The sequence below is a fragment of the Pezoporus wallicus genome, unplaced genomic scaffold (assembly GCF_028554395.1).
Source record: "Pezoporus wallicus isolate ANWC-B61680 ecotype Strahan unplaced genomic scaffold, APGP_CSIRO_Pwel_v1 contig_6996, whole genome shotgun sequence".
Classification (NCBI taxonomy): Eukaryota; Metazoa; Chordata; class Aves; order Psittaciformes; family Psittacidae; genus Pezoporus; species Pezoporus wallicus.
Window position 1 is genome coordinate 7,597 of NW_026637899.1, and position 26,102 is coordinate 33,698.

Here is a 26,102-nt window from a genome sequence, read left to right on the forward strand (position 1 = left end):
CAAGATATTTCACAGCTACTGGACAGAAATGACAATTCTTTCAGTTAGATTTTAAGTTTCATTATATAATTATATTCTGACAGGTCTGTGGGATGTCACATTCTTACTGGAAGATGATACTTTGGCAAAACTGTCTCCAATTATAAAGATCCTGCCTCCCCTTTTGTCCCTCAGGTTAGGGATAAACTTTTGTAAGAGTGCTTTCTGCAATCAACATTTTTCTAAAAGGTCTCATACAATCCATCAGTCTGAAATTCTAGAAAAAAAAAACAAACCAAAACCCCAACCACAACTCAAATCACCCAGTGCCTCACCAAAGAGGGCATGTTCCACGTAATAGTTTTTTTCATGATCTCAGTTTGTTCCCTTATTTGTCTGAAGATAAGAAACTTTGCTGACTTTGAACCATCTTTTCTAACTAGTCTAGCGAGCATCCTGTTACAATACATACATATCAGAGGAGGGGACAGAAGACAATATAAGAAATCAAGCCAAACAAAATGACAGTAGTATTCTTTAATCTGTTTCATATAGTCTGTTTCAATTCTAGACATCATTATCATATGGTATACATTTGGGTTTTTATTTAGAGTATGTATATGATTACAATAAACAGACCTTTATTCTGGCCCTAAAAACTCAAATTATTTTTCCAAAGTCTAGAAAAGGGGAACACCAAAAATATTTCTAAAGGTGATTTTACTCTCTAGTCCGTTTTTACATCTTTATGTATCTTTCACCAGTGGGCAGATATTCAACATAAAGCACCTCCCTGCCTATCAATGTGAGGATGACACATTATGCCACTTCCTGAAGCTAAAGATTAGTCTGGAACTTGAACTACCACCTAGCATCACAATGATTTTGCTTTGAGGAATCAAGTTGTGACCATTAAAGAAAAACCTTTCTTTAGAAACAATCTCTAAAATAGATCATGCCTACTTAGTAACAGCAGTAAGGCTGCACCTACCAAAAATTCCAGTATCAAAACGTCTGTATGAGAAATTGCCAAAATAATCGAAGCATAATACTCCCGTCAGTAAGCATTCCTTTGTTTAAAAACAAGAAAGTTCTTTATTTTTTCACAATACAATTTTCCTTGTAGCTTAATAATGAACTTGTACTATCGTTAGATTTAGGTAAAAGTAATTATCCAGTTACCTCAGTGACTTGACTTCAGCTGCCTGAGAGACCTCATTGCCTCACCAGCTGCCTAAAGCAACAAGGAGGGCTCTACAAAGCAGAGAATGAGATTTACTACAGCACCAATAAGGAAGGTGCTGGCTATGAGCTTCCACCTACCCTACTAAGCAGGATACCTTCTTCGATACAGAAATATTTGTAAATCCTCACCTTTGTCTTCCGTGAAAGTGACAGCACATTTGAAATGGCTATTGACTTGACTCACACATCAAAGGTAATTTAATTTTGCAGGTCAGTCCAAAATGGATCTTTAGCTAATTTGAGTCTGTTGAAATATATATGGATTTTTTGTTTAGCTTTAAGGAAAAAAAAAAAATAAAAAATCAATTGAGATGCTGAAAGCATTTATTCAATTTTCCTACAACAAGATACAGCATTATCTTGTTAAATGACTGAACAAACTTGCCACTCAGCCCAAGAGATACAAGATCTCATTTCCTTTTTGAACTAGTACAAGCAAAGATCATAACTGAACTGAAACAGGCTAGAAGTTATTTAATAACCAGAATGTATTTTCTAACACATTATTTAAATAAACCCAAACAACAATGACCAACATTTTTGTTGGTGGCATGGACAGTGGGATCCAGTGCACCATCAGCAAGTTTGCCAAGCTTTGTGGTTTGGTGGATATGCTGGAGGGATTGATGCCATCCAGAGGGACCTTGACATGCTTGAGAGGTGGGCCAGTGTGAACCTCATGAAGTTCAATAATGCCAAGTGTAAGGTCCTGAATGGCGAACAGTATGTAAAGGGGCTGACAAGAAATCTGGAGAGAGATTTTTTCACAAGGGCATGTAGTGACAGGACAAGGGGGAATGGCTTTGAACTAACAGAAGGGAGATTTAGATTAGACATTAGGAAAGCAATCTTCACTATGAGAGTGGTGGGGCACTGGAACAGGTTGCCCAGAGAAGCTGTGGCTGCCCCATCCCTGGCAGTGTTCAAGGCCAGGTGGGACACAGGGGCTTCGAGCAACCTGCTCTGGTGAAAGGTGTCCCTGCCCATGGCAGGGGGTTGGAACTGGATGCACTTTAAGGCTCACTCCAAAGCAAAGCAGTCTGGGTTTCTCTGATTCTATAATTTGCTAACCTCTTTTAAAGTGAAAAAATAAAAAATTGAGAACTAAAGAAAACAATTACTGTCACAGAAGCTCTGAACATAGGTGTATGCATTCAGCAGATCATAATGTCAACAACTGCTTTATGGAAGGGCCGTCTGTTCACCTACACTTTAGGGATCTCATTAAGGTGTATTATTTTTGCACAAAATTCAAGGAGTATATTCAAAGCATCGTTTTTGAACCAAATGGTCAAACCTCAGCAGTTAAAAGGACTGAAAAACAGCTGAGCAGTTAGAAAACATGAGAGTATATATAAAACAATACTTGCGGAAGGCTGAGAAGTCTATGAATTACAAAGAAAATGTTTATGAATAAGCTAAACAATTTTGTTCTCCTTCTGATAATACTTTCCTGTGAGAGTTTTGTTTTGTAAAGGTACAAGACTCAGGAAATAAACTCAGACTTTTTGAAAAAGCAAATCTTATCCTCTTAAATTTGAAAATGAGAAAGTTATTTGCATTCCTTATCGAAAATACTTGCTTTATTAGTTCAGTACTAGCTCTTTTCACATTTTGAAGCCTCTGAATAGATAGACTTGAACCTAGCATGAGGTTAGAAGTCACAGTTCACCAAGCTGCACCGCTGTCAGAGCTCAGCATCCCAGTAACTAATTGCTGCATTTGATCTAATAGTGATCTGTCATAACTAAGCTCATGTTCTTTTAATGCAAAAAAGGCACTATTATTTATACTTTGTAAGGGAATTTAGAAGCAACAACACTTATCTAATTCACAGCTCTTAGAACTTCCCTTCAGATTTTGCTTCCTTCCATGATCTGCAACCAGATATAATACAATCATGCTTTACGTATCTTGATTTTTATCAATGAGTTGTAACATACCAGCTGGAGAAACGACCTGTTGACTTGCAATTCTGTATCTCTATTTGTTATTTCAAGAAAATTATACAGGAAATTTATATGGAGTAAAAGTGTTTTACAAACGACTGAAATACTCAAATGTTGCTACATTAAAGCAATCTTCCACAAAAAATTTTACAGAATCTGATATCCTTTTATAATTAATTACAGAAAGAAATATAAAATTGGACTGCACTTTGTCTACAGAGTTTACCACCATAAAATACAATGAAAATATAAGAAACAAGAATATTGCACATTAATGCAGGCAAACCCCACATGGCAGGGGTTTAGAACTAGATACGCTTTAAGGTCCCTTCCACCTCAAACCTTTTTTATGATTCTCTGATCGGCAGTGAAAAATAGGAGACTCCATTTGATAAAAAAAATGTCAGAGCTCACAAGGCAGGAATGAGCACTATCATGTCAAGCAACAGTGAACTCCAGACAGAGATGAGCAAGATTTAAAACATGTAGCAAGTCTCAAACTTACTGCTGCAAACATCAAAGAACCAGCAGTCCTGGAAGTCAATAAATATCATAAAGAGATCAACCTGATGGTTATTTCACTCCATGACAAACACTCCAAAATTAGCCCCTGCATTACCTGTAGATACATTTTTCAAGTTCTCCCAGGATTTATACCATATCTATCTGCAGACTTTGCAATCTAAAAGGTTTTCCCCTCCCTACTATATCATCAGTAAAATTACTTCTCTCCGTTTTTTCAACAGGTAGCCAGAACCAAACGTGTATTTTTATAAAGACGAAATTCACAGACATGTGTTGAAAACATAGTATCTCTTCCTTCAAAGGAAGGTGTTGCCACAAAAATGTAGTTATCCCAACATTTGGTAGGTATTGAACCATTTCAGTTTTCTAACTTTAAGCCTCTATCTCCCATCCTCTATGTGAGTAAGCTAAAATTGTCAGTTTCTCAGGAAAACAGTCAAGTGGAAGGAGGGCTGTTAACTTTACCACAAAACACAGCAGTTCTGGCTAGCTCAGCCTTTCTGGAAATTAAACTGAATAGTTACATGAACTCTTTGCAGCAATTTGAAACCAAGAAACTGAACAGAAATGCTCAAATTCTTGCAGGCAAAAGGAAAACTTTGGTTAGTGTAGCAATTAATTTTTCTGTAAGGGAACTGCATTAGAACATGAAATATTAAAAATTCTGAATCTCTGCTTTCATGGTTTATTTAAAGCACTGAAGAACAGCCTATTTTAAAGAAAACTCACTGTTCAAATAAAAAGCACACTGAACTGATTTTCATTGGATACACAGGCTCCCCAATGTCTTTTGTGGAGATAAAAGAGAAAGGCCTTCACTAAAAATCAGGTTATAAAAAAAGCCAATGTTTGCCTAAAATATAAGTGTAATGAAATCTAGATGAGCATTTATCCAGTAATTTTAATGTCAACTTTTGTTGAAACATCAGATGAAAAAGAATGATTCAGGCTGATGCAGAATTATGGGGCATGTTATTTGTTTTCACAATAAACAAAAACTTCCTGGTGATGAAGATACATCAGTTTACCAGTTTTAAATCTTCACCAGACTGGTTTTATGTCTACATGTAGATTGGTTTTATAAAACTATTTAGGACTTACCTAGACTAGCGGGAACAACCTTTCATGATATAGTCAATCTATAGCTTCACTTATCACAAGTTTCATAAGGTGAGATCACTGTTGTTAGCAGAATGTCAAAGTACCTCAGAAGAGAGTGCTAGAGCAGACTGTGCATTACTACATTGACAATAAAGAGCAAATCTGTATTTATGGGCACATGTGCTAAGTAATCTCAAAAGATATCTTCTTCCATCTCTAACTTCAATGACTCTAGAAATTGCTCAAAACTTATCAGGAGTAAGTACTTTCGGGTCAGTTACAAATAAGTCGCTATAAGCAACTGAAAAATTTAATGACATGACTTGCATTAGTGAAGGACAAGGAAAGCTTTTCAGTTACCTTTTTTACAGTCTTGTCAGGTTCAAGAGCAATATCTGGAATGTTGGCATCCACCATGAGAGAAAATAAGTTCAATATCAAGTTGGAATACCTAAACAGAAGAGCAGATTAGGTAAAACACCTTCTGAATGGTACAAAAGACATTTCATAAACAATTTAAGAACACATCATCATCTTTGTGAAACAGTAATGCTTCAGAGATGCATTCGTAACACTTTAGTTGAACATATTTATGTTAAAAACATCAGATAACTGATATTAGCAGTGAAAGTTTAACCCTCAAACTGTCTCAAGCTGCCAAAACTGAACAGACTGCTTGGTTTTGTTACATTTTCCTAGAAATTGTCAAAACATTTAATCAGAGACATACCAAATACAAAAACTGTGCTTTCATATATTGTAAGATTTAATGCCATTTTCTACCTCTAGTACACTAACGATTCTAGAATGTCGATTCAGAAGATTATTTTTTATTAAAAAGGATATCAGTGGTACAGTGGTATTACAGAAATTACATAAATACATAAAGCATTCAACAGCTGAAGTCCTTACAATTATGAGAAATTATTTTCCAAGTTGTTATGGCAAAACCCTCTTGTAGCAAGTTGAACACAAGTGACTTAACCAGATGCAAGTCTACAGTTGCTCAGTGAGGCTGTAATAACACTGGTAGGCATGCTGCACTTGCATCATTTATAATCATTAAAAAAGACAAGTCAGAGTAGAGTCTTCAGTTTTAACATGGTGTTGTAAGTAAGTGTGAATCCCTTAAAGAACACCATTTTGCCCCTGTAGGAAATTAGCTGTAAGTTGCTTTCTGAAAGGGTAATTTTCAAGCTGTTCAACATAAACTGAACCTTCCCTTCCTCCATAAAGAGATCTGATCTCCTTTTAGAGACAAAGTATGTAACTGACTTAAAAATCTGATATATTGCTTTGCTAAGAGGACTAGGAGCTTCATAGATGACAGGAAATGCATTCTTAGCAACAAAATAGTTTATTAGCAAGCTGCTGAATATATATAAGGAGTATGAAGCATTTTAACTACACAAAAGGACTACTTCATAGGTGTATTTTACAAAGTAAATACTGCTCAACAACAAAGAAAAATCTCTCTAGACAAGTGTAATTACATTAAAAGTTTTTGACACCTCATTATTATCTGGAACTAGCACTACCTAACACTAACTCTTTATAATACAACCCTTTAAAATAAATTGGGCAGAAACCTTCTGCCCAACAGAAGTGCATATAGTGTCCTATTTCACATTTGTTTCAGCTGTTCTGCTTCACTTTCTCAGGGGCAAAGAGCTGGAATGATGAAAACTACTTTTACCACAGGTTAAAAGAAACAAAGAAAAGTTACACTACCATTCTGTTTCACATCCGGCTAAGAAATCTGTCCGTGAAGTTGCTCTGGTGCCAGGAACAGACACCACTGGTTTCAATGGAGTTTTTTTTTCTACTTGAGTGAAAGAAGCAAATCTCACTATAAACATACTTAAATCCCTCAAATCTTTCTAGGTCATGGGTAGCTTCCATTGTAGTTCTCCCTCTGGACTGATCCAGGAGTCCAGAGTCCTTTTGGCTCCTGAACCACAGAGAGGATAGGAGCTTTCAGTTTACTGGGGTTATTTAAGCAGTGGAAGTTTGTCACAGAGACTTCAAAGGTCTAGGCATCATTGCTAGATGACACTTAAAAGCTGGCTCCACACATTGAAGACTTCTGGTTCTTGGTGTTTAAAGTAAAAGCATTGGAAGTGTAAGATTATCTCATTAAAGAACAGAATTTAAGAAAAGGCATTGTGGGGAAGAGTGGGAAGAGACAAAAATTAGGGAAGAGCTGCTCAGTATATTATCTGCAAGTCTCTCCTATGACCCTCACCTCAATATTTAACTCAGTTATGAGCTAGATGAAAGTCTAAGGATAAAAATAGGTTTATTCAGTAAATTTGTTAGCTGCCTTTTGGATACTTGCATGTTTCACAGATTTCTAGAAAATTCATTTAAAAAAAAAAAGAGGGATTTTAGAAGGTAAAAGCTTCCTGCTTTAGACAGTTGGCTCTCATCCTTATGCATAAGGCAGCACTCTCCACAAATACGCCAAGATGGTCACAACTGACAACCCAAATGCATCCTAAGTCTAGTAGATAGCTTGCTGAAACACCCGAGTTAGGAATCTGATCTGTAAAAGGCAAACACCTTTATCAGGCAAGTCATATCACTCATCTTTGACATCTACACTTCAAAGGCCTCTGGAATGGCTGAACTCCATTCACAGCCAGACTGAACTAGGAGCTCAGTCTCTCTAGGTTTAAGGAGCTTCAATTAAGCACCTAAACCTGACCCTAAATCCTTCTCACATAAATTCCTCAAAGTTTAGTACAAATAAATTTACAAAATAAATGAGCACTCAGCTACACTGGAGGTTGATGAAACAGAGATAGAACAGGAAGTGCTAAAACCAAGGAAGTTCTGTAAAAACTAGGATATCCTAGTTTGTTACACACTAACTTCAATACTTTTCAGTAGAATATATATATATATATATACACCAAGAAAGAAACCCACAATAGACAAAAGTTAAAATTCTTACTGTCATTTTTCCTGGGAACAGCAACTTTTAAGTGCTTAATATCTCCTCAAATATATGCCTGATCCTAAGTTCTCCTTTAATTTTTTTTTTTTTCTACATTTACCAGCCCCTTTGCATATAGATGTCCTAGACCAACTGAATATTTAGACTGTTGACATTTCAATACTCTATCAAATTCACAGTCTCAAACTTCCCCTACAGAGACAGGACAGGAAAGTATAGTTATCTGCAGCCCTAAATCAAAGCCTTGTTTACCTGGTGTAACTCAAATTCCTATATTTAAAATGCAATTACCTTTTCTGCAGTATAACTGGGACCCCCTCCCCCCCACCTCATTTCTTCTCAGGACTCCATATACTTCCCAGTCACTAACATGTCCCAGTTAGCTATAATAAACTATGGCATTTACTCTTCCAAAATTCCTTCCTAGCAATCCAGGCTCAAGCAAAACTGACCTTATCCCACCAAGTTTCACCTTTGTTTTTCCCTCTTCACCACCTATCCCTGCTTTTAGGAGGCTACATGGACACTGCGCTGCCTAGCTACAACCTTTCCATAGAATCAGCATTCCCCAAGAGTCATCACAGCTTTCTACTTCCTGCATGTAGTGTTTTTCATTCAGATCTACATGGTTTCCTCTGTACACTATACCAGTGAGAAACAGACTGGGGAAAAACACTCTGGTCCAGCCAGCTGGATATCCCCATCCACAGTGCAAATGTCAGCCCAAACTACACCTTATGTCCCTAGTTCCTACTCCTTTGTCCTCACCTAAGCCCACTAACTCAAACTGAACATCAAACTTCTCACACGACCAACATAGCAGAAATGCTTATTTAGGAAGGATCAATTCAACCTAGAACCCCACCCTGCAAAAATTCTCAAATGTTAGGGCTAGATTATTCTTTGCTGGATCCTACTGAGGATGTGTAAAATGGGAATTCTGGGAGGAAGGGAAATACTGACACATAACAGGATTCAAACATCTTTAAATAGGTTCAATGTGTACAATGAAGGTGTAAAAGGCTGCTACAGCATAAGTGAGAATGCACGATCTGCTGCCAGCCACAATTTGCCCTGCAACACATTCAGAATGTGGAGGCTGTTCCTTCATTACAACACTGCTGACAAACACACACGAGTACTGTTCAGAAGAAAATGGAAAGCATCTCGCCCACCTCCCAGAAAAACCCTCAAACAAAACTAACAAGAACTTCACACCAATGATCATATGCCAAACTGCTTCCAACATAAAACAATGAACAAAACTATTTTTCGTTGTAAGTTTTATATTGTTTTTTGTTTTCACTATGCAAAACCCATCCCACCAGGAATCCTGAAACACTGAAATACAGCACTTCAAAGATGCAGAGAAGTGCCTATACCCCAGGGAAATAAAGATGAAAGAACAGAACACAAATCGACAGAGATGACAAACAGAGTTTGCATTTTGTCTTCGCAATCAAAGGTTATGATTTCACACTTCCTCTGGCTAAGCAGTATCTGTGAACGGGTTTGTGTCAACATGCAGAACTGTTAGAACTAAGCCATTCCACCTCCAATTATTCTTTTTTAAATAAGCAAGTAATCTTAATCATTTTAAGTTCAAACTGCTTGAAGTAACAGTTACCATATTACTAATATTATCCTATGCTATCTTTGTTGAAAGCCTTAAAGATATTTATCTGGAATCATTCAAAAATGTTTTCCTATTGAACAAATATTGGAGAGACTATAATTACAATTCAATCCCAGACATTAAAAATGAAACCATCTTGATTTACTGTTTAGTTTTATATCCAAATTACTGCTATACTCCACACTTAAAAATCATCTTTGTAGCAAATCATGACATAAATTCATGAAATGGATAATCCTTCACTGACACAACAGATCATCCCATTGAAACAGCACGGTTTAAACAATAAAAACAACTCAAGTATTTCACAAATAAGAAATACAGTATTACGAAACAGTTTTAAGGAAATTTAGAACATGAAATATACATTAGCCTGACGGTTCTCTGAAGTCATGAATATTGCTTGCTGATCATATGCTGTTTTCATGTTGCTGATTTGCTTTTTGCCCATTAACAATCAGTTTATAAACCAACTCTTTACTCTCTTTCTCCTTTTAGTAACTACATGAGGCATTTTTATTTCCTGTTATTGACTGCCTACTTTTCATACCACATGTAGTTTATATATTTTTCATAGTACTAATTTTTTCCATGTATTTGGAGGTTTACATTATGTGATCTTGGTGTTAATGTGAAATTCTTTATTCTCCATTCAAGATGCACTAAATGAGCTCAACAGGCAGTCCAAGAGTGCTCACCTGTGCTCTGTTCAAAGAGAACAAAGCTGAGCTCCTTGGTTCAGAAAGTGGATCGTAAGAATTACAGTTACTGCAAAAGAATGAAGCCGATTCCAAATTTAAAGGAGAGATCTGTTGGTCTGTAAATAGACAGGGTCTAAAGAAGTTTTAGCTGTCACAGTTCTGGGTATATACAGAAACTGCTAACATACACCATTGTCACTACTGATAGCTAAATTTTGCCCTGCAGGACCTGAACTCAAGTAAGCTTATGTGTTTGCCATCTTCCAGCCAAAGAATTTGATCATCACTAATCTAAACTGCAGAAGGATAAAGCAGCAAACAAGTAACGACTTAGAGGACAGTTAACTGATAATCAATATTCACAGAAAAAGTGGCTTAAGGGCAAAAACCGATCCAAAACGCAAGATACAATTCAACATCCCACAGGAATTACGAAAACCACTATTCAGGTGATTAAACAAGCAAAACTGGGGGCCTTAACTTGGACAACAATTACATTCAAACTCCATGTTATGCCAATGGTGAGATGTTTTTATTCCTATGTCTCATATGAATTCTTGTGTCTACATTCAGACTTCAAACAAGTTTTGGATTTTCAACTGGAATATTTTCCCTGATTCATTTACTTCTCTCCTGCTTTACAGTGGCTCTAATCAATTTTAGCATAAAACCAATATTGTTACCTGCGGAGATGGAGAAAGGCTGTGTAGCACTGCTTACGGAACTCCTGGTACTGTTCACTCTGTGTGCCTCCCATACCTTCCACCATCTCCTTGTTCAGCTTCATTGGGGGAGGTAGAGGCTTGGGGTCCCGTCCCAAAATATAACCAAAGTCAATGTGAAACAGTTTACCTGTAGAAGAACGAAAGATAAGCAGTTTACACAGTATCAAACCTTAATGCAAAACTTGGAAAAAAGAAATTCTTTAAGCGTAATCTCTAGAAGATACTAAGCAGCTCTTGAAAAAAAATGCAATTCACTGTTTTCTGTAAGGCTCGTATTTTTTATATCTTCAGCTGCCAGTCTGACATTATGGATTTAAAAAAGTAAAGCTGATTTCAAATTCATTAAGAGTATTCATAAACAAGATGAGTTTTTTCCGCCTTTTTTTAAAACATATGAAGAATATTCACAAAGACTGAATCAATGTTGAAACTGGACATTAGATATTAAATGCACAGTTAGATACTAATTCTTTGTGCCTTCCTTAGAATTTGTTAGCAAAGTATAATACACACACTGCATTACTTTTAGTATCCAATTTGGTTGCTGAGGCATAAAATATGTTATTTTAGTTGGATGTTAAATCTTCCAAAGGGAAAATAAGACTCATGATCATAAGAATGACCTCTTGAGGCATTAAAAGACCAAAGATTTCAAAGCTTCTTTGAAATTCTTTGATTTAAGGTTAAAATTTATCAACAGTTTTCAAATACATTTAAGAAACATCACTACAATTCCAAATATGAAATTGCATTTTAAGTGTGGTGAAGTCTGCATTATACTTTCGCTGTACTAAAATGCAGAAGTTCCATCACTTGATCACTACCTATTTCCCCTGCAGAGAGATGCTGTAACTAAGTAAGGCAGCCAGATCTGCTCACCATATAATAACAACCAGGAAGATCTTAGTTTAGAGGAGCCTTAAAAGCGGCCTACAAGAAAGCTGCAGAGGCACTTGTTACACGGGCACGTAGTGATAGGACAAGGGGGAATGGCTTTAAACTCACAGAGGAGAAATTTAGGTTAGACATTATGAAGGAATTCTTTACTTATGAAGACGGTGAGGCACTGGCACAGGTTGCTTAGAGAAGCTGTGGCTGCTCCTTCCCTGGCAGTGCTCAAGGCCAGGTTGGATGGTGCTTGGAGCAACCTCGTCTAGTGGAAAGTTTCCCAGCCCATAGCAGGGGGTTAGAACTGGATGAGATTTAAGGTCACTTCCAACACAAACCATTCTGATTCTGTATTCTCAGATCAACTGACTACATTTAAAGTGTTTTTGCAGCATTAACTTGACAAAACCTTATATACATATACCTCTTGCTTCAAATGCACAATGCAACTTCTCTTCCTATCAAGAGCTTGCATGCAGCCGTGCTGTTTATAGTATCGCTCAGACCTTTATTGGGGAGTATTCACTGTATTCCCTTTTAATAGTTCTGAACCATACGTGGGACACAATAGGTCTCAAACAATTGAAACACCTGCAACTTCAAAACACCTACTAAAATAAAATAAAATAGATAAAATAAACTGAAGATTAAATATTATATAAACATTCAAATAAAAATTTTGTCAAGAGGAATCAAAAATAGTAGAACACATAATTCTTAGGAAGTCAGTTTCTAGGAACATTCTTGTCTCATTTCATAAGTGGAAAATATTGACCATATAAAGAAAAAAAAAAAAGTGTTCTGCAAATAAATATCCAATTTGAAGTACATAATTTCAACAGTGACTTGGCCCATACCAGAGCTGCATTACAAAAAACATGGTAAGAATGCAGATATGCCAAGAAACATTTATATAAAAAAACAAAACAATGCCACATATAGGTGAAATCTGTTATGTGATTTCCTTAGAACAGTGAGAAGCCATCTTCCTGAACTCTGCAGTAATCAGTAACCAAGAATTAAACTAAGAAGTACAGAAAGATGATGTGTATTTGAACTGTTAGGCAAGTTAAGTTAGCAAAGCTACTCAGTGACATTAATAAATTTAAGTTTTACATGACTAATTCATAGAGAAAAGTGAAGTATAGATACAAGATGGAAGATCTTTTAAACAAAAAGGTAGAAAACGATTAGCATGATTGTTATCTAGATAGCTGCAGATAGCACAGAACACACACAGTCTTGCTTCAGAATTATGGAACTGAACAGCATCATGGACAGAGATCTGCTTGCCAAGGGGAATTTTAACCTGCAGAATCTGTATTAATTTAAATATTTTCATAAGCCTAGGTGCACAGCACACTTGAAAAAAAGGGTCAGTAGCTTCGACCACTTTACTCAATAGTAATTTTATATCTAAGTTTCTATTAGAGAAGTGTGCTTGGGATATGTCATAAGCACTTTTTAACACAAGAAACAATTTCCACCACAGTCAATTTTCTAAGGGAGATCATGAGGACACTTAACAAGCAGGCAAAGTAACTGCTAGCTGATAAATGCTACAAGCATTACATTTTGCATACCTAATTGTGCTACAAAACCCCCACTCCCTTAATAGTATTTTCAAACTGTTACAGGAGTTACTTTTAGAGCTCAGTTCTGTACACTAACTTTCTGAAGTAGGCACTTTGATATATATACCCGCTCCCACCATTAAGTTACAGAAAATGTTTAATTAAAAAGTTTGAGGGGTCTGTTTTCTCTTCATTTATTCAAACCTGTCACCTTGAAGAGTCAAGAGACAACATTTTGAATAAAACAGTAATTCTTGTGGCAGCAATTAAATCCTTTTTTTTTTTTTTTTTAGTTTGCTCTAGAGATAGGGAATAAGAGGCGATGATTAGTAATTTAAATTGCTAATAAAGATGCATCTACAACATTCAAAAACATTCTAATAGCTGACTGTGTTCCTACAAATTAATTAAATACTTACACATTTTTAGGAATGAAGTACAAAAGACAGTGTAAAATGAGGCCATCCAGCATTGATATTACTGTTTCCCTAGATGTACTTCAAATTCAGCAACTTGTAGGCTGACTCAAAATCTATGCCAAAAGCTTTCATTTAAATACTTTAATATTTTTCAAATTCATGTACTAAGCACAGACTGAAGTAATTTTCAATTGTGAAGCTCCTCCATGATCAATTAAACCAGTATATAGTATTACAGAACACAGACAGAAGGCTCCCCTTGGTGCTTGCCTGACGCTGCTACACTAGTAAAGACTGACCAGCCAACTTGAGGAGTATGTAAGTTTCAGAGCTTTCCACAGAGACACCAGACTCATGTTCTCCTTGAGGGCTTAAATACAGCTGAAACAGGCAAAGAGTGAGCCTGCTTCAGACACATTAAATTGGCTGTATATTTAATACAAGTTAACCTGCTCTAGTGGAAGGTGTTCTTGGCCGTTGCAGGGGGATGGACTAGATGAACTTTAAGGTCCCTTTTAAGCCTAACTACTCTGTGATTCTATGATTTATGTCAATAAATAAAGTTATCAAGCTAACAAACTTGATTATTTGAAATCTTTTACTACTAAGATTAAAAGGTTGCAAGTACCTCAAGTGATCATCACAAGTAAAATCTGTATCAGGGTTTAACACTGGACCTCCCACTTCCACAGTATTAATGAATGAAATGATTAGACGACCATCCAGTGTACACTCTGTTACAAGAGCAAGGCTGTAGATAGTTTCTGGCACCTATTTGACAACGTATAGTGCAAGAATATGCTTAGCAGCAGCAGAAATAGCACAATTAAAAATAGGAACCAGAAAGAGCAACATTAAAAATAGGAACCTGAACACTCCAGCTCTACATAAAGCAACTACTGTAGGTTATATGAACTTTAAATAAAAAACACCACTTTGAGCTAGAAATTACTGTACTGAAGATGCAATTTTAAGAGCGCAGAAAATATATTTAATAAGAACTTTTATTCTGTACGAATTAACTCTCACTGTGAACAGCATATTGTCTCCTAACACAGAATCCACTCCTGACAGGCATCTATAAAGACAGAGGAAAAACTACCAATAACAACTTACTATCTTTTCATCAATTTAAACATGCTTTTTTCTTCAAGAGCACAGCTCCAGAAACCACTACTCATCTGAAATTTGTCAGCCTCAGGTATCATAATACTTAAATAACCTTGTCTATTAAACACAGCTGAAAAACAGTCTACCCAAGAATCAACATCTTATTTGGGCAGCTGTTGAGTGAACTGTGTAACATGACTTTTTCTAAAGGCTTTGAACTTCCATGGTCTATAAAACATTTGCATTTCCTTTCTTTAATATACAGCGTCAGTGTTGTAATACATACACTTCAATCTCTTAGACCATCATGTTTTCACCTCAGCTTCTAATCTATCTTCTTCAGATTAATTAAATTTTCATTTAAAGGGCTTTTAATTATTACACATGCTTATAAATTAAAGACAAAACTGGACATCTAATTTTGGCTTATTACGGTTCCTGAATGACTGCTAAATCATATGGGTGATGTTTTTTTTAATTTGGGTCATGTTTTTATCTGAAAGTTTGTTAAGACACCAGGTGAAACATATTTCATCCTCTGAACATCCTACATTCTTGTAGGGCTAAGTCCTATAAAGGACTTGGATTTCTAATATTTAGACACCTATTTAAAAAATCTGAGTTCTTTATAACAATAGCAGACTTTAGGCATCTGAGAAAACAAAACCTAACAATTCAGGAAACATCAATATCACAGACAAGTATGCATGAAATTCCTGCCCTGTTTCAAGGCTAGAAGGGCTATGTATAGGCAACTACATAGAGTTCAAGATACACAGGTCTGAAGTTGAAAGCAGCTCACTCCTAAAGCCTGAAACATTACATTAGCACTATTTTCAGAAAGGAGGAAAAATCTCAGCTGGAAAGACTTCAAATAGTGTGTCTCACCTTAAAAACTAGGGCCCTAATAATCACTCACCAATCCCCATTTAAGCTATTTTACTGAAGAAAAGGCAAGGCACAAAGCACACACTGACGGGAAGAGGATGAGATGTTTCCAGGAATATGCAATAATGCAGCCTGTTCACAGAATTATTTTGTACAAAACCTAAAGCCTGCTACTGTTGTATACCGATAAGCTTTTTTTTTTAATTTAATTTTATGAGGCTGACTCCATTTTTCTACTGAACACCTACCTGGTTTTCTAATGTGTAGCATAAAGAGAACAGGCCCTTGGAGAGTTCAAGGAAATGGTATCAAACATGGAAAGTTTCCCTGACTAGCAGACAGGGCATGGGGGATTTGAAAGTCCATCTGAGTTCCTTTCAGCCCGCAGAGTGAAATGATCTTTGATTAAGTGAAGTATGGACTTGTGGAGACTAGAAATTGGTGTCTGGTGCTTGCAATAGCCAATAACATCTGACTGCAGCTGGAGAGGCTGATTTGTCCATCACTTTTACTGCTAATGTCTAGATGCACAGGAGAAAGTTCCCATATAGCAGCACAGAAATTGTTCTATTTCACCAGAGCAGTCAGAAAAACTCCTGAAAAACTGCACAGAATTCTGAAATGCTTAAATAAAATGCAGGAGGCAAAGCGAATTAGGCATAATTACTAAAATAAAGTAAGTCTGGTGACAATTAGCTTTTAACAGGTAGAAAAGCCTTATAAATTATTTCTAACTTATCTGTTCCTACTTTTAGGAAGAAAAAACCTCAAACAATCAAAATACAAAATCCCTGAAACTCCTAATTTAGTATAATTTCTGTAAACTGCAACTCCCACTATTGTTCTAACTTGGCTTATATATAAAAAGTACAATTTAATGACTATCCTAACTGAATTCCTATTTTAAATTTGAAGCAATAGGATAAAAATTCCTCTGACGCATATGGATGGATGGATGGGTGGGGAGGTTTTTCCTGGCTTTTCTAGAGAATCCTGATGCTGCTGTCAGAATTTCTTCTTTGCTATCAAAGCATTTACTGTCATCATCTTCATCATGTATACATTGTAGCTTTTCCAAGGCTACGCAAAAATGGAAGAAAGTAGCATGACTTATTAAGGGTTTATTCAGGATACTGGTGTGAACTCAGTGCACAGCAACTGAAGTTCATCATGGTCATCCATATAATGGATAAGGGCCAAGCTTGTGGTAAGCGCTGTAATTTCTACCCCCTGACTCACACCTCAAGCTGTCCATTATCGAAATATACTCCATGCAGGCATATTATAAGAAAAAAAGATGTCAGATATGTGTTGTTAAATCAGAAATACTGTTCAAGACACCTACAAAAGAAAATGCTTTAGCAGATTAACAGCTGAAAGTTTATGTTCTTTTTTGGGAAGAATCGCAGGAATTGGAGTCACAGAGAAAAATTTAAAGGATAACATTATGTGTTACTTTCATTATTTTTTATAAAAAAGGAACTTCTTCTATCAAGACCAGTAACGTGTAAGAAGAAATTCTAAAATGCCACTGCATTTCCCATACTACAGTAGTTTGCAACATTAAGTACACCGATAGACACTTTCGTTGTCTAAACACTAAAAGAATTTTGAAGGTTTGAATCCTAGTTTTTCCATTTTTGTCGTCTCCAGACCTGATTTGGCATAGGTGATTCTAACTGATAAGCACTGAAACTAAAAACACATGGTGTCATCAGGCCTTTGCTGTCTTACCAGGCAACCCTTTCTAACTGTGACTGAAGAATAAATCAGACATCAATTGCTGCACTTCATACTGAAGACAGATCACAGCTCTACCTCTAAACACTGAATAAGAAGACAGTCCAGCTCTTTAACCTACCTACACATAATGCTAAAAGAAAATGTGTTTTTCAAAGTTCTGAGCCCTCAGTCTTTGACCTGCCCTCAGATATTAATTATCTACTTTATCCGTCTAGCAATTTGTTCTACTGCTACAGAGCAATTTCAATTGTACAGTTCAGTTTTGTACACTGATCAAAGTGCCTGTATTTAGAGAATCTATAACAGGAACTTGAATTTACATGTAGATCCTATAGGGTATTGAAAGATTGAGCTGTCCAGTCACTAGGGTGAGAGTTAGTTGGTCAAACACACACATGCAGCGCTACTCCATAAGACCATTTGAATGTTTAGGATAGTCGACAATAGTATCTACGTATAGCCTGCAAATATGACAAGACCTTTGTGAAACCTACAAAGAAAGTTGAAGTTATTAAGAGATCTCAGATGGGACAGGAGACTTGTCTGCCATAGCTGAAAGACAAAGCTTTAATGATAACTGTACTCACTGTCATTAAGACTTTAAAAAGCTTAGCAAACATAAAGACACCCATTTCTGGGTATTACATTAGTAGCTAGATCCCAACTCTACAATCAAGAAGAGAGTGGAGCAAATGCAGAAGAAATTGTTTTCAAGGGAAGGCATGACAGAATTGAAACATACTAGCATAGCAAATGTTACATGAAAGTTATCTGAACATGCTACATCTCACAATCCAGCTTCACAACCATCCAGCTCTTCCTTCCAAGGAAAGAAAGGGCAAATTACCTGGCAACTCAGATGCTGGCATTAATATATTAATCAGTCTGTAATCCTACAAGGAGGCACTGATGTTACTTAAAGCTGGGTATTCAGCTGCAAAACAATGTCTTGTTATTTACAAGTCACAGTAATATCTGCCGTTACAGATTTGGAAAGAAGAAATTAAAACACACAGCAATTGATAAGACATTTCATCTCCAGGAGAAGCAGACAGTTGAATAAAAATTCCTTTAATGCTATATTGACTACCTAATGTGACTTTCAGGTTACAAGCAAAGGCACATTTATGAAACTGAGGTAAGTATTCTTGTAATTTTTAACATTACTGATAGATGAGGATGTTCTTACTGAAGTTTCCCTATACCTCCTTCTAAATAAACTTCTACAGCTGCCCTTGAAGAATAACAGAACAGCATTTAGAAATCTGAAAATCTAGATATCTAGTTTAAGACTACTTTAAGAAGTCACCCTGTTTTTAGAACTATAGGCATAAAAGTCACAAAGACAGAAGAAATTATCTCACCCAAATAACAGACATACTAATTCCATAATCCAAAAGATGTATTTCCAACACTGAGTGGGAAATTATTTGTTTTTATGAAATTCAGTATCAATTACTTTACATTTAAATATATCATATCAATTACAAAACACATCTGTATAAGATGATGCATCCATTTCACTGGAAGGAGTCTAACACAGGTGTGGCTACATCCACCAAACTAAAAGGTAGAGCAAAAAGGTATATTGCTATTGACATTCAATAATGTGAAAGCACAGTTGGTATTCAGCATTCTTTAGCCTGTCAGAAAGCTTTGATTTGTTAAATAGCATCAGACAGGATGCATATATGATCATATGTTTTTGAAGAAACTTAAAGCTTCCATTCTTTAAGAGAAGAATGAAGTCAGCTTTTTCCAACTTAAGTCTAAGGGAATGTCAATAACAAGAAACAAGCAAGAGGATTTGTAGCAAGCCTCTGCTGTATTTGGAACAAAACACTTTCTCTAGATAGCTCAGAAAACCTCTCTCAGCATGTGACAAGAGCACAGGAAACAGAAAAACAACATCAGACTCAGGATGTACTGTGAGTGTGCACTGCCCTCTGCTGTACTGATTAAATTCTTCTGCTAAGCCAAACAGCCATTGTGCTGATACTTTTTAACGTAAGTAAGATGCACTTTTTCCCCAAACAAAACGCTAAAATACTACTAATGAGCATGCAAGCAGTGCCTTCTATGGGAAGATTTATGCCCATCACCTAAGACATATGACAGACATCTCTCAACATAGATTTAAAATGCCCATTTGTGCATTTCCAAGCAGATAAGGAAGAAACCCACTTGGCTTCAGTTGTTCTCTTGTGCTTAGCGCAAAACCTTTTAGTTTAAAAAAGGTTAATTTTCTACTCTATCATACTCTGTATGCTGATGCAAAGTAACATATGCTTCAGCCTTATCTGTAAACCAACAAGCCTTCCACTTGGATGCGTTGCTTTTCCCCAAATAACTTTCATTTACATGTTTTTCATTCAACAAACATTTCACTTTATTATAAACCCTTAAACAGAACTCATGTAACTCTCCATCACTATGCAATGAAAGCATTCAAGGCATTAGAACTCCTATGGGAAGCTGCAGTTCAAAAGCAAGCAAGCAAGCAAAACAAAAACCCAAACCAAGCAACCAAAAAAAAACTCCAAAAACTTTTCCCCTACAAGAAATTGTGGTTTTTTTTTTGTTTGTTTTTTTTTTTTGTTAAAACTTCTCTGAAAATTAGTTTGCATGTAGCTGCATGAGTTTCTTCACAAAAGCACTTGAATTTCCCTCCACCTCAAGGCACTGATTGTAACAATTGAAGTAGCTTTTCAAGTCCTTCATTTCCTCTACTAAAGAAATCTTCTATTTATTTGGAATCATTAGAATTATTCACTCTACCTAGCATGTTATTAATCCATACAGATGGCAATGAAAGATAACATTTAAAAAGCTAAAACAATTTAGGGAGAATCAAAATGCCTATCTGCTATTTTGAATTTTCAAGATACAGGTTTTGCTGCAAATTAAAGGATGTAATTGATTAAACAGTTAACTTCTACATATTTTTTCTCCTCCAGCTGTGAATTTGCAATGAGCAGGACACTAAAGAATCTTTCTCCTTCTTTGTTTTTAGAGAAGGCTTCAAAAAATATATAATCTCAATTGAAGATGAATTGTCCAATCAGCTCAGTTAGGTTAATGATGAAACACATGTTTTTTTTTTGTTGTACAGTGATTTGGTTTCATCAAGAATCAAGATTCATAGGGCATAGAAAATGCTGCAGTGAATCCTACTCTGACAGGTCCTATGTGGCATTCATACTTCTGGGATATGTAAGTTTCTCAGAAAAACATACAGACCTGTTAAGTTCACATAACCAATCTCTTCAAAAGAAAATCAAATCCGAGCCAAGAACTTGCATGGACATCGCAGTTAAGTCATCAAGATTACACCTGATTCCTAATTCCCAATACCTATATTCTTAATACCTGATAACTACAATGTGGTTGCCCCATCCCTGGCAGTGTTCAAGGCAAGGCGGGATGAGGCTTGAAGCAACCTGGTCTATTGGAAGGTGGCCCTGTCTGTGGCAGGGGTTTGGAAGTACCTGAGCTTTTGGCCACCTTTAAGGTAACAATGAAATGTTTCTTGGTCTCAGGCAAAGGCAGTCCAATTTTTCCTTGTACTACAGCCATACTAGTTTCAAAAAAAGGTAGCACCACTCACTCTTGTGTTTAACAAAAAAACCATCTTACAGGTCCAGCTTTCAGTGTAAAAAACATGATAGTAGAACCCAGGATGGTAAAATAAGTCAACTGTAAAGGGTACAAAACCCCTGGTGCTTATAAACACGTCTGTGTTGAGGTGAAGTTAGGTTTCCACTACCTACAGATGTATAAATGGCTCTTAAACTGACACTGAAACTATATATCAGATACACATTGTATCATATCTTGCCTGCTAATGTGTTTGAAGAGCAATTAATTGCTTGCTTTATTGTTCTTCAACTGCCACTTCACACTACTAGTAGTTTAAACCTAAACTTTGATTCACTTGATTCACCTTAGATGAGACATGATCACTTTACATTTAAAATAAATTCTAATCTACAATACTCAGTGGGTTATATCCAAGAAAAATGGAGCGAAACAGTAACAACACTAGAAATTAAACAACTGCTGTTATAACATTATACTGCTAAAAGAATTACCTGTTTTTGTTAGCAGAAGATTATCCAGATGTCTATCTCCAACTCCAAGGATGTAAGTAATTACACAATAACCAGCTGTAACAAGTAAATTGTAAACATCAATATAAGTACCTTTCAAGGAGAGCAACAAGTTCCACGCAATTAACAACAACATATGACATTATCTTAGTTCTTTTTCACTGGTAATAAATATACCATAGAGAGTGGGTGCAGGGGTGGTGCTGGTGAAGAATGATCAAGATTATCAGCACCATAAACACATTTGAAGTAATAAATTAAAACTCTTAAGTTTATTCAGTACTGCCTAGATTTTGATATCTTGCTACACAATTATTTACCTAACACTAAAATCCTGAATTCGTTCAATATTGGGATTAAGATACTTCAAATGAAGATCAAGTATTTTGAGCAAAATGAATGTATACCTTTTGAATTGAAGATATTTTAAGGCAGCTGTAAATAAGCATTTGACATTGCTACGAATCTGAATGCATACATATCAAAATTATTTACCAGCTAAGCAGTAAGCCAGTGGTATTTTAACACTGCCATCAGTTTACTGAACAAGGACTACACTACCACTTCTTGTAATCCAAACACAGACCAGGAATTCGAATGTACCCTCATCACTCAGAAAACCCTGTTGTTTTAAAAACAAATTAAATTTTTCTGCCCCAAATACAGATGATTGATTATTATATATATGTTTTTATCTAGCTGAATTGTAAAGGCCCCAACTCATGATGAGGAAGGGGCAGAAGTAAGGTTATTGCAAGAAAGCAAAGAATATTTAACTTCTCATTTCCTTTAAAGGGAACAAAGAGGGCTGAGAAGAGGAATTGTACATGATATGCCAGGCTCAAAACTATTCTCTTCACAGGGATTCTGAGAGTAAGTACACGTACAGTCCCTTACCTGAGTCAGCTAAACTAGAATGTCTTATTACCTGCCCTTTATACTTCAGATAAGAAGTTACCAACTCTAAGACTGTAACTTACCACAGCTCTTCACATATGTGTCCATCACCTCTGCACTTATTCCATGAGGACCAGTATCACTAGGTGCATGTTTTCTGAAGAAGTTCTGGAGGGAAAGTTATCACCAAATTTAGTTATTCTATACGATTTGAAACAGGATTCTTAAACAGGTGGGGGAAAAAACAGTGCTAAATCAAGACCACAAGCGTCCCTTATTAAGATCGCTTAAATTACAAGCACTCCCCCAAAAACTAGTAAACAAATTTAATTTTATACTGCTTTATTTTCTTAATCATCACATTCTTAACAGAAATAGATCTGAAGTTCAAAAGAAAATGCAGTTTTAGTTAGTAACAGCTTCAGAAAATGAACAATGCAATGAAAAGTTACTAATTAATAACTATGAGTTACTTCCACCAGAGACATTTAGGCCAAGACCAACAGCCCAGATTAGTAACTATATGTGGGACATACACTCTCATGAAGTTTATCATCACCGTATGTCTTTGTGTTCCTCAAGACAATCAACTCTGACTGAGATTAAAAGAAAAATCTAAATCATCAAATGGAAATATCTCATTTCCTGTGAAACACAGGCACTGCCAAAACAGTCCTCCTTCAACACTCAGAAGAAACCCACCAGTATTGGATTACTTGCTTTAAAACTTCTCAGAACTGAAACATGCTTTCATATTTATATACAGTGCTCATCTTTAATAAAATAGGTGTGACAGCCAAAATGAGTATTTACAAAAAAAAAAATAAATACACCAAACTTTCATAATACTTGAACATGTCCATTTAGATTTTATTTCCTTGGCCTCCAGTGCCCAGCTACTTTATCATGCTTTGGCACAGGAAATCTGGGCTGTATAATGTATTTTGCCATTGATCTGTGAAGTAAACTTAGACCACATTTTTTTGGCGTCTTGTCTACTTAGATTACTGATTTTCCACAATAATTGCTGTCTGCTAATCATAACCCTAACAGCAAAAGTAGTTTTGTTGTTCTTGAAACAAATGAAATCTTGCTGCTAGTCAAATTTCATTATCTATCCTGGCATAGTACTCACACCACAATAACCTACGCCTGCAATTTATACTGTTTGATCAGAAGATGACTTAAAAAAATCCCCCATCACATACCTGTATACTTTCCTCAGTAGCAAGAACTTCTGCAACTGGTACTGACTGAATAAACTGCATGAAGCCTGTGACAGAAAGCAACCAGGAAAATAAACTTTCCAATCCACAGAACTTTCAGGCTACTCTATAAGACGTTTGTTAAAACACAACACTAACACAAACTTTCATTCAACTGCTCCTCATTGGCAAAAATGCATGTTTTGTCCCATGTCAATTTTCTGCCTTCACTCATTTTTAAAACAACTTTTGTTGGTTTGTTGTTTGAAGGGTTGTTTTAAACACTAAATTGCTTGCAAAATGTCTGTTGTTCCAAGTTTTTGAGATGATAAAATAAATCAGTAATTTTCTAAATATGTATCCAGAATGTATGTAAAGGCATAGCCATGTTTGATTCTGTTTTGTCTTGGTTTTCTCCTCGAATTTCATGTAAAGACCTATAAATAGGAGTGTTAAAAGTTATTTGTGCCAGATCACACAGCAAGCTAGCAGCAAAATTATGGCTACTGATTGTCACATACTCCAAAATGCAGACCAGGCTTCTTTTATGAAGATATCTGAGTTACCTATGGACTACTGTGATCAGTCAAGGTGTCTACTTCCATGACTTACATTACCGCAAGATCTTCTTACACATTTTACCTCCTTTTCAGAACGTTATACTTAGCAAAACATCTATTATGAAAACCGTATGTCACAATACAGCCTATGAATAGAAGGATAAGATTCCTCCCCATACTAGGAAATAGGAAATAGAAGTATCCATACCGTGTTTCGTACTAGTTGCCAGCACTTTATAGGGTGTCAGCTTCAAATCCAGATTCTCTTTTCTTAACAGCTAGAAAAAAAAGCCCAACACACACAAGCAAATGATGAATGCAACAGAAATCCAACTTCTATTTCTAATAGAATGCAATCAGCATTGATCTCCACTGTTCTCCACTGAAATTAGTTAAAAGACTGCTTGACGTGCTTGGGGGGTTTTATTTGTGAGGGGTTTTGGGGGCTTTTTTTTTTTTTTTTAACTACACAGGATCATTGCATCTATAAAGAAAATAAAAAGCCATCCAAGATCTGGAATTCTGGAATGTATTAGCAATGTAAGCTGCAGTAACAGTTTTTACCAGTTTTGCTCTTGACAAATGAAATCAAGAACAAAGCAGCACAAAGATATGGATTAGTAATTCTCACCTTATCCATGAGTGAAATAATTTGAAGAATAAGTTGATCTTGACGTAAATCATCACCATGCTTAAAAATTACAGGATATTTGCCTCCATCTTCTGTCTTGAAGAACAACTGAGCAGGCATTAAGGCACTCTGGAAAAGGAAACTTGTGCTACTAAGCTGGTTCACAGCAATGTTCCTACGAACATGTTGCTACAATGGAGTTCTGAAATACAAATCTTTGTTTACTGCATTATAGATCAGAAGTGAATTAAGCAGGTATCAAATTCAGTTACCAAAAGGTTTATAATAGTCTAATTTGAACAGCAACAGTGTGGCAGCAAGCAACAGAACTCGCCATGTTCTTCAGTTTGGTACAGAAGAAGCAGTTCTAAAGCTTCTAAAATCAGTTACTCACTGTCTAGGAAGCAACAATTAGAACAAACTATTTCCAGTCAGAACAAGTGGGAACTAGGCATGTTTTTTTAAAAAACACTTTAAAGCTTTCCTTCTTTTTCACCAAGGAGTGTATAGGACACATTCCCCCCTGTGTAGCAAAAATGGACACAAGTATTCAAGTTTTATTTGGATGTATGTAATTCCAGTCAGAACTTTATGCAAAAGGTCACAACAAAACAAATTTAAACTGACCAGATCGAAAAGAGGCACAATTATAGGATAAACTAAATCAACAAAATGCTAGGAGCAAGACATCTTAAACAATTAATTTCTTCCTTAATCTATTTAGTAAAAGCAAGAATGCCTTTTTATATTGTTGTTTGAGAAAGCCGATTCAATTGTTTGCAATTTCTCTGCATAAAATGGGTTCAAAGGGATCAATTACCTACATGAATGATTTAATCTATTCAAACTGACCAAGTCACTTCCCACAAAACCAAAGCAAAAAAATAATCTAGGATACAAGGCTCCATATTTGAGCAGTTACATTAGATTTTTACATGAAACAACTGTTTCAAAATTAAGTTGCATACAAAAAGGAAAAATGATTCTTTAAATAATCCTACAATTTTCTACATTGTGACAGAAGACATATTCAAGGCCAGGTTGGACAGGATTTTGATCATAAGTGGTATTCCTGTTTCTGTTCCCACATAAAGCTCTGAACTAGGAAGCATGACTTAAGCTGATGGACTTCATAAATGGTATCAGTCCTATAAAAGCGCCTCTAAAGTTTACACATTAACTAGAAAAAAAGAGTTTCACAAACAAAATAAAAAGCTGTTTAACCACTTCAAGAGTACATTACAGTTACATTCGGCCC

General features: G+C 36.0%; 1 protein-coding gene across 4 annotated transcripts in view; it reads right to left on the bottom strand.

Moving 5' to 3' along the window:
• Window positions 1–4,954: 4,954 nt before the first annotated feature.
• The window catches only part of PIK3C3 (phosphatidylinositol 3-kinase catalytic subunit type 3), a 52,611-nt gene continuing 31,463 nt past the window's right edge, over window positions 4,955–26,102 (bottom strand). For 2 of the 4 annotated variants that reach the window (XM_057408122.1, XM_057408120.1), the window contains exons 18-24: window positions 24,845–24,973; window positions 24,422–24,491; window positions 23,657–23,721; window positions 22,532–22,616; window positions 21,534–21,608; window positions 10,779–10,947; window positions 4,955–5,250 (exon numbers count right to left, since the gene is read on the bottom strand). In XM_057408122.1, coding sequence (XP_057264105.1) covers window positions 5,091–5,250; window positions 10,779–10,947; window positions 21,534–21,608; window positions 22,532–22,616; window positions 23,657–23,721; window positions 24,422–24,491; window positions 24,845–24,973 — 753 coding nt within the window. In that variant the 3' untranslated portion in view covers window positions 4,955–5,090. Of the gene's footprint in view, window positions 5,251–10,778; window positions 10,948–12,132; window positions 12,320–21,533; window positions 21,609–22,531; window positions 22,617–23,656; window positions 23,722–24,421; window positions 24,492–24,844; window positions 24,974–26,102 lie in introns of those variants that run through there. The other 2 variants (XM_057408121.1, XR_008972035.1) reach the window with 2 other exon arrangements.